At 46.5% G+C, this 12,285-nt stretch overlaps 1 protein-coding gene across 2 annotated transcripts in view; it reads right to left on the bottom strand.

Moving 5' to 3' along the window:
* Positions 1–1,371: 1,371 nt before the first annotated feature.
* The window catches only part of Pdzd8 (PDZ domain containing 8), a 95,093-nt gene continuing 84,179 nt past the window's right edge, over positions 1,372–12,285 (bottom strand). The window contains exons 6-9 of one of the 2 annotated variants that reach the window (XM_065227773.1): positions 11,371–12,274; positions 11,204–11,285; positions 3,119–3,262; positions 1,372–2,166 (exon numbers count right to left, since the gene is read on the bottom strand). In XM_065227773.1, coding sequence (XP_065083845.1) covers positions 2,090–2,166; positions 3,119–3,262; positions 11,204–11,285; positions 11,371–12,274 — 1,207 coding nt within the window. In that variant the 3' untranslated portion in view covers positions 1,372–2,089. Of the gene's footprint in view, positions 2,167–2,742; positions 3,263–11,203; positions 11,286–11,370; positions 12,275–12,285 lie in introns of those variants that run through there. The other variant, XM_065227774.1, reaches the window with a different exon arrangement.

Genomic DNA, 12,285 nt, shown 5'->3' with positions numbered 1-12,285 from the left:
ACTTCCACTTGACGCAGTTCCTGTCTGGTCATGGCTGCTTCAGGAAGTACCTGCATCGCTTTGGACACACAACGTCACCCTCTGTCCGGAGTGTGGCAACGTGGACGAAACGTCGGAGCACGTGGTTTTCGACTGCCCAAGATTTGAGGCAGTGCGAGTGGAGATGCCGGCCCTTAGTGCGAGAAATGTCGTCAGTGAAATGTGCCGGGATGAGAGGACGTGGAGCGTCGTCAGCAGGGCAGTGACGCAAATTTTGTCGGAGCTGCAGCGAAAATGGAGACATGATCAGCGAGTTAGCAACGCCGGCTAGCTGAGCTAAAGAGAAGTGCTTGTTGAGCACAGCCCCCCCCCCCCCCGGTTAAATTGTTACTTGGGAAGTGTAGTCCACAAAGACGTAGTTCTACGTCATAAAAAAACAGTAGACACCGCGAGTCCCCTACGAATATGTAGAACCAGCTCCCCAACAATATGGTTTCTAAATATTTAAGTTCCTTTACATGTCAGTCCACTGCTACTTGCAAAACCAAGCTCCACTCTGAAACGATTCCCGTGTTTAATTGATATACAACCACCAATCTAATTGATATTCTTACAGTCAATTTCCACGATCGCTAGCAACGGTGATTTTGAAATGAGGAGCACTTCATCATGGACACGTTCGGTTGGGTTTGCCTCGCTTGATGCCATGCACCCGTCGTCACCCAAAATGGCCCATAATTTATGGATGCAGTTCAGTGGCTCACACATTTGCACCTCGAAATGTAGGTGAAGAGTGGAAAATCACCCATCTAGTGCACAAACACACAGTTTAAATGCCTTTGCTGCGAGGCTCGTTCGATTTCCGATAGGCCACTAGTACCTAGAGCTGTGGTGTAGCATGCAACAGTCAAAACGACCGTCCGTCTGCCATAGTATTGTGTGCGCCAACTAAAATGCGGAGGGCTACTAATAATAATCAGTCGAAGCAAACTGGTGCAACAGAGTGACTGACTGAGTGCATGCAAGTGCAGTGATGAGCATAAGGTAGGTACGTCACATTTCGATTTATTATTTACGGGCGGTTTGTGGCTGTTGGTTTTCCATTAGCACATCATATCATCATGGTTGGCTGATGCCACGCGATGTGTGATGTAATACGGAATCTGTTTGCATTTTGACAGTTACAATAATCCATCAGTGGTTGTGGGGGAGCTGACGAATCCGATGGCAGCGAGGTTTCGCCAATTGTAACACGGAAATCGTTACATTTTATGTAACAACATCTTTAGGAGTCCTGGGATTTATTCACCGACGGTAAAAAAAAAAAAATGTCGTCAACATGCGCTGAAAGGATTTCTTTTATTCGTTCTACTCAAAATTGCAGGAACATGATTTTCGTAAAATTTTATTGTAGTCAGTAATACTTTTTACCACCAATGCTTGTTTTCTTATCTAAATCATTTGAACCAACCCATCCGGCGGTCAACGCAGTATATCCATGTATAACTGTATAATTCTAATCCTATCAATTTGAATGATGTTTCTTGTATATTGACTAGCATCGTAAAACAACGAAATTCCTCCTGGGTTCGCCCATTCTTCACGTGTGGATACTACTCCATATACTATAGCTGTATAAGTAGTAGCTTCCAATCATTTTGATCTTATTCACATTGTTGTTTTCCCGTCTAAGTACAATTCATTAATTACGTCGTGCATTGAAATTTGTCATGCTCGGAATTGATAACGCTATCAAGCATTTAAAATATATAATGCAGTTTAAAACACGCTCAACACTATCAATGTCACAAGAATACTCTTAGCCCGATAGTTACTTTCCTGTACGCTGTAAGAAAACAAGTCCAAGTTGGAGGCTGATGTGCTCAATCAGAATGATCGAAGATGATCATATGTTTTAGCGGCTAAGCTTCCCAACTCGGAAATATTTCCTCAGCGTAAAAGAACCTGAAATATGATACATAAATACCGGATACACTTTGCTAGCTTAAAAATCAGCTCTAAAGATAAAAATCACACAGATTGAGAGTTTCTTGTAGTATAGTTGTTCAGTAGGCTGCCAGTTTTCTTCTTCTATAATTGAACCCTTCTGCTAGAAAAACGATTCCCGCGACAGTCCGGCGTTCATCCGTCGGTATAGTTCCTTGTCCCATGGTGATGAGTTGGAACCTAGTTGCGTTGGAGAACGTTGAATGGTGGGAGAGATTAGAGAGATACAGACGACAGATATAGAGACAGAAGTTCGGTTCGATTCGCTTTAACATTAGGATCACATTCTTTGATTGGTCTCGGTATGGCTCTATTGCTAAATGGTGTGTGCTACACAGGGCTGTCGGGTCATGGTTTACTTGCGGGATGAAGGCGATATGCCTCACACAGTTCGGAACGGATGGTTTAATTCGATGTTTTATTGTTGTGGAATTTCTCGGCGGCCCTCGTGTAAACCATGGCTCCGATAGAATGGACGCTTCGATCTACGGCACAGAAGATGGCAATTACAATCCTAATGGGTTGTGCTTAAGGTCTACGTCTCGTGGCTGATAAAAATGGAACTTTCATTTACGGGGGATTCTAAAATGCTTACTTGGTGTTTACATTTGGTGAACAACAACTAACTGTGCATAAATGCCTATCGCCACGGTCGAAATTCAAATATCAATCTAGGTGTAGCGTGTCAATGTGAAAAGCTTGTGATCGTCTGCGGTCAATCTGATTTTCCGAAAATTGCATTTTTATTAGTTTGTGTCTGTTTGTGTGATGCAATGTTGTCTGCCAATTGTGCCAATTCAAGTGTCCTTGTAGGTAGGGGTAAGCCATCGATTGGAGTTGTTCTTGCCACTACTAGCGCTACCACTACTAACACTAGCGGAACGCTGGAAAAGTCCGAACGCCCGCTTGCGACAGGAACTGAGCCGCCTGGAGCGGAATGGACTTTTCCGGCCTCCACCAACGCCACTACTACCACCAGTGGAGGACAACCTCCCGAATCCCGAATGTTCGTCTGCTTCGTACTCCCCCTTCAAACCCGCCTCCGGTAGAAGCCCGACCAGCGCGGATGGTTCTAGCAGAGATCCTAGCGAGAGTTGGCGAAGCAATCGCTAATCTCATTGGTTCAGATTACCCTGGGCGTGCTGCAGTCCGGAGCACAGGTGCAGCATGATGACGCTCAGCGCCTGGACCCGTTCCTCCGATTGACCGGCGAGAAATGCCGACCGGGTGGCGTCCACTTGCTGGCTGCCCACGGCTAGCTTGTCTTTACCGTCATCTGTGGAAACAAAACGATTGATTATTAGAGGCTCTGTAATGCAGAACTGCTAACAACGCTGGATGACAAACGCTTGAAATCTGCTGTGAATATTTGAAATAGTAGATGTTTAAATCATTCCCTTTTTTAAGGGAAAGCTTAATGCCTTAAACCAAAGATGTTTTGATTTAAATAAAAATATTGGAAAAAGATATCGAAAATCTAAAAAAATATCAGTTTTATCTCCTACTGGTAAATAGTTTTAAAAAATCATCATGGCAAAAAGTTGAACTTAGCGGCGCCGGTGGTGTGTAGTGGAATGCGTGGTTACCTCTCATCCCAGCAGACCTGAGTTCAATCCCAGTCGGCGCCGCCGGGATGTTCTGAGGCATAACATCTCTGCTCACGCCTTCCTTCGGAAGGGAAGTAAAGCCGTTGGTCTCCTATTTATGAGTTGATGGGTCGATAGGTAGGATCCAGGTGTGGGAGCTGCCTCCCTGGCGTCGGTAGCATTGGTGCTCAGCACGGAAAACAAGATCGACGGAAAACAAATCAAGGAAAAAAAATTTGGGCTACAAAAACCGTAAAATCCGACCTTTCGGTTTTGTTTAGAGTCCAGCTTTTTTTTTTCAATAGAAATCATATTCGTACATCAACCTAAATTTTCTTAGAAATCTATGAAAAAACGGATTTTCTTTTTCCATTATTTTAGAAAACAATAATTTATCTCCATATGAAATGCTTTGATTGTAACTGATCAATTTAATCCATTCTTTACAAGATCACTTATTCTGCGCCGCCATGAGTGAGGAGAGGTGACTCGCTGTCACTAGTGAGGTAACAAAAGGTGAGAGGTGACAAAAGTCAACACGTGTGAGGTGACTCTCCGTACAAATCACATCAAATGATACCAGCAGAGAAATTCAAAGACGCATTATGGCAGGGAATCGTGCCTACTTTGAACTCTGGAGGATGCTTTGGTCAAATAAAATTCACCGCCGCACGAAGTTGACTGTCTGTAAGACGCTGATTAGACCGGTGGTCCTCTACGGCCACGTGACCTGGACTATGCTCGTGAAGGATCAACGCGCCCTTGGTGTTTTCGAACGGAAGGTGTTGCGTTCCAGCTGCTGGGAGAACCATCCATCGCCCACATTGCAAAAAATGGGCGACTAAGGTGGGCTGGGCATGTCGTAAGAATGCCGCACGACGACCCAGTGAAAATGGTTCTCGAAAGCGACCCAACAGGAACAAGAAGAAGAGGCGCGCAGCGGGCAAGGCAAGTAGAAGGCGACCTGCGGGGCCTTCGCAGCCTTCGAGGCTGACGAAGTGTGGCCATGGATCGATTAGAGTGGAGACGACTTCTTCGGACAGCAGTGGACAACAAGGCCTTAGCGTGATTGCTAAGGTAAGTATGTTCTCCAATCACAACCTTTTTTTCCATTTAAGTTTATCAAAATCGGCAGCAAATGAATCTCGAACCAGGTCTCAAAAATAGCGCTATCTAACCAACCACTTGAAGAGTTGTTGTATCTCGTTCCAGCTGGTCCGTTGTCAACACAGGTACAGGTGTTCCAGAGTTTCGCAAATTTATAGACCATATATGGAGGGAGTACTTGTCATGCCGCACTACGTGCTATAATAAGTGAGATGCAGCTCTTTGACGAGTTCAGTATGTTTCCCGGATACTTGACACCTCTCCTTACAATGCACTTCCGTGAGCCAGGGTCGTCTGTAAGGTTCGTTTAATCGTAATTCCAGATGTTTTTTGGAGGAACGTCGTCCGTCACCTTTGACAAATTATTGATGTAATCTGTCAGAACTTCGGACAGCTCAGGGATCCGAATCAGAACGATTTGGTCCAATCTCGAACAGGAAAATTTCCCTTGAAACGAGCAACCGTTCTACCAATTTTGAAGAGATAGTCCTTGACGATATGCCGCAAATCTTCTTCGTTCACTGGAAATCCGCTATCACTCATAGTTACTACACATTTCACAAAGATTTCCTCTTTTTCTGGTGAAAATTTAGGCTGACCTCCAATGCCTTTGCTACGCTTTCAGGCCGCTACGGAATTTCAAGGGCATGGGAAGATTTGTTTACAAAAAGCTGATATGCCCTTTTCGCATGTTGTTCTTGATATGGGAGACGGCTTGCATAAAGGGCTCCTTTACCTACTATGAGCGCTTCTTGTATGTCTTTAACCTTAGCATTACGCGCGCTTTAGAATAGACGAGTTGTCAAGACGTAGGCCTGATGAACACAAGGTTCATGTTTCGAGTCCCGGTCCGCAGCGTTTTTTTGTAATTTTATAATTTTAAAATTTTACTCCGTGCACAAACCCATGGACATTGGCATTGTCTTCTTCTTCATATTCGCATTTCAAGCTTATTGCTTAGCGCATATTAGCTTATTGCGTGCTCTCTGAAGGAGTACAAGCAACCCATGATTGAAGCTACACCTATCATTCGATCACAGTAGGCTTATGTAGATAGATAAGAAATATATGTCATTAGATTTCGCACTCTTGAACAGATCGGTTCGTTTTACTGCCCGCTAATAGCTGCCAGCTAGTAACCATCGGGACCGATCAACAAGCTGAAGATATGTTTCAAGATTCCATGAACCGGTTCGGAATTCCCAAGCTTAATGGAAGAAATTACGGAACCTGTAAGATCAAGGTCGAATTTCTGCCTGTGGCGGTATGTGACCGGAACGAGACCAACGGCGAGCGCTGCGACTTCCGGATCGACTGCTCCAACCGCAGGCGCTACTGCAGCGGAAATCGAAGCGTGGGACACCGGAGACCAACAAGCGCATTCCACGATTAGGCTATTTCTGGAAGACAGTCAATTGCAAAACGGCGAAGCAAACCTGAGAGGCTCTCCGGGACCGCAACGAGAAGGTGACGCTAACTTCCAAAGTGTCATTGCTGAAACAACTATGCGACAAGCGGTATGCTGATGGCGAGGACATCGGGCAGCACGTGTGCTAGATGGAAGACCTCTTCGAGCGACTGCCGTTGGCGGGCCAGGCATTGAACCGTAATTTGCAGGTGGCAATGGTGCTACGAAGCTTACCCGAATCCTTCAACACGCTCACGACGGCGTTAGAGACTAAGTCCGACGACGACATGAGCCTCGAGCTGATCAAGTCCAAGCTAACGGACGAGGTGGCCAAACGGGGAAACGGAGGATACGGCGAATGCGTGCTCAAGGCTGATTCTGCGAAGAAGAAGACTCTGGTTTGTAACTACTGCCAGAATCCGGGTCATAAATTGAAGCAGTGCAGGGCTCTGATACAAAATCTCAGCTACAAGGTGAAATCGAGTGAGCGGCACGAAAAGCGCCATAATCCAAAAGCGAAGGAGGCTCGTCAAGACTCCAAGGACAATGCGTCGCAGGATTTTATATTCTTGGCGTCGATGCGGACAGTTTCATCGAGCTGGAAAAAAAACCCGTGAAGCAGGGCGTCTTTCTGGCGGATGGCAAGAAGATAACCACGGAAGGAGTTGGTTCGTGCAGGATGATCTGGGTGTCTCCAGAGGATGAACGCAGCACTGTTCTCCTCTCGGATGTAATGTACGTCCCGCAGTTCGAGACCAACCTCATATCGGTGAAGAAACTTTCAGCCAAAGGAGCCAAGTTCGTGTTCGACGCGGATGGGTGCCGTATCGTTAAGGACGACAAGGTGATTGCAGGCACAACCACTTCAGGGGGACTGTACAAAATGCGGACTGAGTATGCTGCGCTGCAGGTGAGTGAGCCCAACCACAATTGAGAGTGTTTGCCCACTTGGCATCGTATCCTTCGGCATCGTGAGCCAGATGCGATTCGTGATTTGGAGACGAAAGGACTAGCATCGGGAATCCACTTCGAAGATTGCAGATGTTACGGTACTTGCGAGTGTTGCCTGGAAGGGACACTGGCCCGTCTACAATTTCCAAAGAAATCGAAGCAGACGCTGGAAATTAACCATACGGACGTGCGTGGACCGATGCGGACGCCGACACCAGGCGGTTGTCGTTACTTCCTAACGATGATGATGACCACTAGTAGTATATTTTCATAAACAGAATTTGGAAGTTACTGAGTGGATCAAGGTGTACGTGAAGTTTGTCAAGAATTTTTCGAAAGAACGCCCAAAGTGATTCGGTCAGACAATGGTGGTGAGTACCAGAATGAAGCCCTCGACCGTTTCTGCCGCCAAGAAGGTATAAGCCAGCAGTTTACCACAGCGTACACCCCGCAGCAGAACGGGGTCACGGAGCGTAAGAATCGTTCTTTGGTGGCATGATTCTGGTCGCGCAGCTGCCGTACATGTATTAAGCTTCAGTAAATACGGCCACATACCTTCAAAATCGTTTGCCAACCAAGCCCATATCGCATACACCGTACGAGCTCTGGACTGGAGAGAAGCCTGATCTCAGCCACCTCAAGATTTTCGGTTCGTGGGCTTACGTGTGGATTCCATCCGAGAAGCGTTCGAAATTGGAGGCGAAATCCAAGAAGATGCTGTTTGTGGGCTATTCACTGCATCATAAGGCCTACTGTTTCATCCCGAGACGCACAGAATGATCACGAGTAGAGGTAGTCGCTTTCAGACACATCGGGAGGTTCCCAGGGAAGTATCGTTTCATATCCTTTTACTGAAATTTCTCCGACGATTCGTGGCAAAGCTGATGATTGTCCCGTTTTTACAGCACCTGAGTAAGACGATGATGATGCTTCCGTAGCAACGGACTCCGAGGTGGATGATGATCAAGACGACACAATCCATCCAGGTGACGCAGTACCACAGGCTACCGAGGGACAGGAGGAGTTTGGCACTACCACAAACGTTCGCCGATCCAGCCGCGCGAACAAAGGAGTCGCGCCACAGAGGTTCTTGTGTGTCCAGGAGTACTGCGAGCCCCGTTCGTTCGAAGAGGCGATGAAGTGCCCGGAGCGAGATTTGTGGAAGCGCGATATGGAGGAAGAGATCCAATCGTTGCACGAGAATGGCACTTGGGAGGTCGTTCCTTTGCCCAACGATCGCAAACCTGTTGGCTGCAAATGGATGTATAAAAGGAAGATGGACGGTGATGTCACCCAATAGAAGGCAAAACTTGTCGCACAAGGATTCAACCAACGATACGGTACCGATTATGACGAGGTTTTTGCCCCTGTCGCGAAGCAGACTACCTTCCGCACGCTGCTCGATTGCCGCCAAGACGAAGCTACTCGTGAAGTACGTGGACGTAAAATCGGCCTACCTGTACGGGACCTAGCCGAAACCATCTACATGAGGCAGCCGCCTGGATTCTCGACCGGTACGAAGAGCGACGTGTGCCTGCTGCGAAAAAGTTTGTACGGGCTGAAGCAGGCAGGACGAGTATGGAATCAGCGAATCACCGAAGTACTGCAAAGCTTGGAGTACGTGTCATCGGAAGCAGATCCTTGTCTGTTCGTGAGGACGAAGCATGGTCGTTCGTCATTTGTACTGCTTTACGTGGACGACATGCTTATAGCTTGCCAGGATGAAGCGGAGTACAGAAGAATCGAAGCGACACTGAAGAAGCACTTCAAGATAACCACCCTCGGAGAAGTTAGCAACTACCTTGGTATTCGTATTGAGCGAGGACAGGATGGACGATTCCTGTTGGATCAAGCCTCTTATATCCGTAGAATTACTGCAAGATTTGGATAAGCAGACGCCAAACCATCCCGTATACCAATGGACCCAGGTTACCCGAAGCAACAGCAAAAGGAGGAGAAGCGAATGCCACGGAAGGACGATTTCCAGTGCTTATTGGGTGCTTTGCTGTATGTTGCGGTAAACACGCGGCCCGATATTGCCATCAGTGCGCCCATTCTAACCAGGCTGACTGGACCGAAGCCAAGCGGACACTGCGGTACCTTATGTCGACTGCGGATTTGAAGCTGGAGCTCGGTGGACCTGGCCAACTGCTAGCATACGTGGATGCTGACTGGGCCGAAGATTGTCAAGACCGCAAATCAAACTCGGGCTTTGTTTTCCTCTGAGCGGACCGATTTCCTGGGCTGCTCGGAAGCAACAGTGTGTAGCTCTTTCGTCTACCGAGGCGGAATCATTATCAGCGAAATCACAACATCAAATTTAGATTTCAATTTGATTTCAGACTTTGCTCGGGAAGATAATCAGAGCTGCATAGCAATGCTGCGAGCTGCAGGAGGTAGTCGAAGAACCAAGCACATCGACACGCGGTTCAACTTCATCCGAGACTTGGTAAGCAACAACGTAATCCAGGTTGTATTCTGCCCTACCGAGTCCATGGTCGCCGACGCCTTGAACAAGCCGCTGGGGAGAGTGAATCTTGAGACTTGCCGGAAGGAGATGGGACTTCAATCGATACAGCATGAGGAGGAGTGAAGGAGTACAAGCAACACATGGTTGAAGCTACACCTATCATTCGATCACAGTGGGCTGTATGTAGATAGATAAGAAATATATGTCATTAGTTTTCGCACTCTTGAACAGATCGGTTCGTTCTACTGCCCGCTAATAGCTGCCTGCTAATACTCTCAACAATACTCTATGCCCAGGGAAGTCGAGAAAATTTCCAACCCGAAAGATTCCGTCGACCGGAACGGGAATCGAACCCGCCGCCTCCGACTTTGTAATACCGTGCCTTTACTGACTAGGCTATGAGGCCCCATGTGCAAACATCTGCGAATACACTGGTGTAGCGATAGAAGGGGCATAGTGAGCATACCGCACTTTGGCTCTGGATCTACAGCTGCATGAAACAAATCAACTGGTAGTAGGTTCAATATCATTATGATATTGATCCTACCACCAACTAATTTGTTCAGAACGGGCGGAAGACCAAGCTGGGCATGGGATGCTCACTATGCCCCTCTTACTCCTACATCGATACACCCGAGTGTATTGTATGAGTTGTACCTGTGTACAAAATTGCGCGTAAGTTCAAGCTGAACATTCGCTTTGATTTTTGTGCACAAATTCAACATGGTACTTATGCATTGTTTGCTCGTCGTGTTTAACGAGGCAGTTGACGTCGTCGGGTTTGAATGGTTATATCCGGTAGTTGCACGAGTACTGGAGTTTAACGTTTTTCCCTTAACATTTGATACTTTGCGGAAAGCGGAAAAAATGTCATGACATTTCTAAACTGTTTTCTGCAGGCGACCGAACATTTTCGCACAATGAAGCAGACAATGGTCGGAGCTTGCGACATAAATTTATATCATGTGAAATTTTGCTGATTTCCGGCTAATTATAAGATTAGGTTAGAATGAATACTAACCACCCATAAGCATAGATGTTAAAATTATGCGTAAATATGGGAGTTGATAATTTACTGTTACACGCAAGGTTGCAGCTAAAATGTAATTTCAATAAACTTAGTTGAAGATGCTAATTTCAAATAACATACCAAAATGGTAATTTTTATGCGATAGATGAGGAGATGAAAATATAGAGTTGATAGTTTCGTTAGAGTACGGCAGTGTGAAAATTGTATATAAAGAATAGAAAGCGAGCAAGGATAACATTTAAGGAAGGTACAAATCGGTTTGATAATCTCTCTTTACCAAACTCCCCTGTTGGAGAGGGAGGTGAGGGGTATTCCGCTGCCCCGCCCGCCCGCGCTATTACTTTCTACTTACCCCAAGGTCCACGGAAATTGTTTTTCAGACTAGTCAAGTGAGTTGAACAACAAAAATACGTATCATGTCTAATAACGATCTTAAACCATGTTTTATTTAAAAACCTTGCTTCTAATAGGCATTATATTGTTGAAATTTAAACACAAGCGTCATAGTTCCAGAAGATAAACCTAAATGAGTGTTTGAATTTCGGCACAATCCTCTGCATTGCAACTCAGAAGTCTATTTAGAATTACTATAAAATTTACACAGGTCACATTTATTAAAACAATTCCAAAAATACACCATTTTTTCCGCAGGCCACAAAACTCACCTGTTGCTACGCCTTCCTTGGTCGCGCTTAGCGACGACTGGTTGAGCGTTTCGCAATCCAATGCTATATGCAGCTTGGAAAGCTGGAAAGAGATTACCGAAAAGACCCACATGAGACATAATCGGAACCACTCGGGAAGCAACAACGGCGGCGGCAGGGATTCTCACCAGTTTATTGATATTCTCCGTTCGCACGTCCGGTTCGTGGTCTGCGTAGATCGACTTGCTCGTACTCTTGGCCAGGGCCATCAACGAATCCGAAGAACCATACTCAATCAGCGGTGCCGTCAACTCGACAATCTGATCCATCTGCAATTCCTTGAGGTCCTCCGGTAGACTTTCGAGCTTTTGAGCAACGATCACAAACGGGTTTGCGTTCACGTTCGCTAGCGACTGCTTCCGAGGCGTGTGCTGCGGCGTGGGAGGTAAACTCTTACTGCTCTGATTCAACGACGATACCATCGGTATCGATAGGTTGTTGACCGAATTCACCCGTTTCAAACCTTGCGCCAGCAAATCGCTGAAACTCTGTCTATGGCATTCCAACCTAGACTTTGCCTGCTGCTGCTGGTGCTCTTCAACAATGTCCACAAAGTCATCCACTTCAATAGACGGCGAATCGGCTTCCGTCACACGGAACTCCGGTTGCCCTCCAGACGGTAGTGCAGGTTCGTTTGCAGAGCAAACCGTCGAGCTCTGACACTTGCTGATGCACTTTTTGTGACAACACATGGCACAGTCCCGACATTGGAATGCGTCCTTGAGCCAAATCTTTTTACCACAATAATCACACTGAGTAGTCCGATGGAAATGGGTTCGGATGAAGTCATGCGGCTGCGAACCAGGTTGCACCTTGGACGTCTCGGAAGTGCCATCAGTTTTGTCCTCGTCCGCTTTGTCGGTGGATCCTTTGCTAATGGTGATAAGCTTGAGCTTCTTGATATTTTCTGTACTACTTTTGATGGAAACAGAGTTAGCGACGAGTGAGCCACTCCAGACGAAGGACAAAAGAACGTCACCGTAGCAGTAGTTCTGATCGAATCCTGACTGCATGGAAAGAGGATGGTTGGATCTGAAATGGTG

This window comes from Ochlerotatus camptorhynchus, unplaced genomic scaffold (assembly GCF_037179485.1).
Source record: "Ochlerotatus camptorhynchus isolate MF236.1 unplaced genomic scaffold, CSIRO-AGI_Acam_v1.1 ptg000275l, whole genome shotgun sequence".
Taxonomy (NCBI): Eukaryota; Metazoa; Arthropoda; class Insecta; order Diptera; family Culicidae; genus Ochlerotatus; species Ochlerotatus camptorhynchus.
Note: the sequence above shows the minus strand (reverse complement) of the source record. Positions and strands in the feature narration are given on the sequence as shown.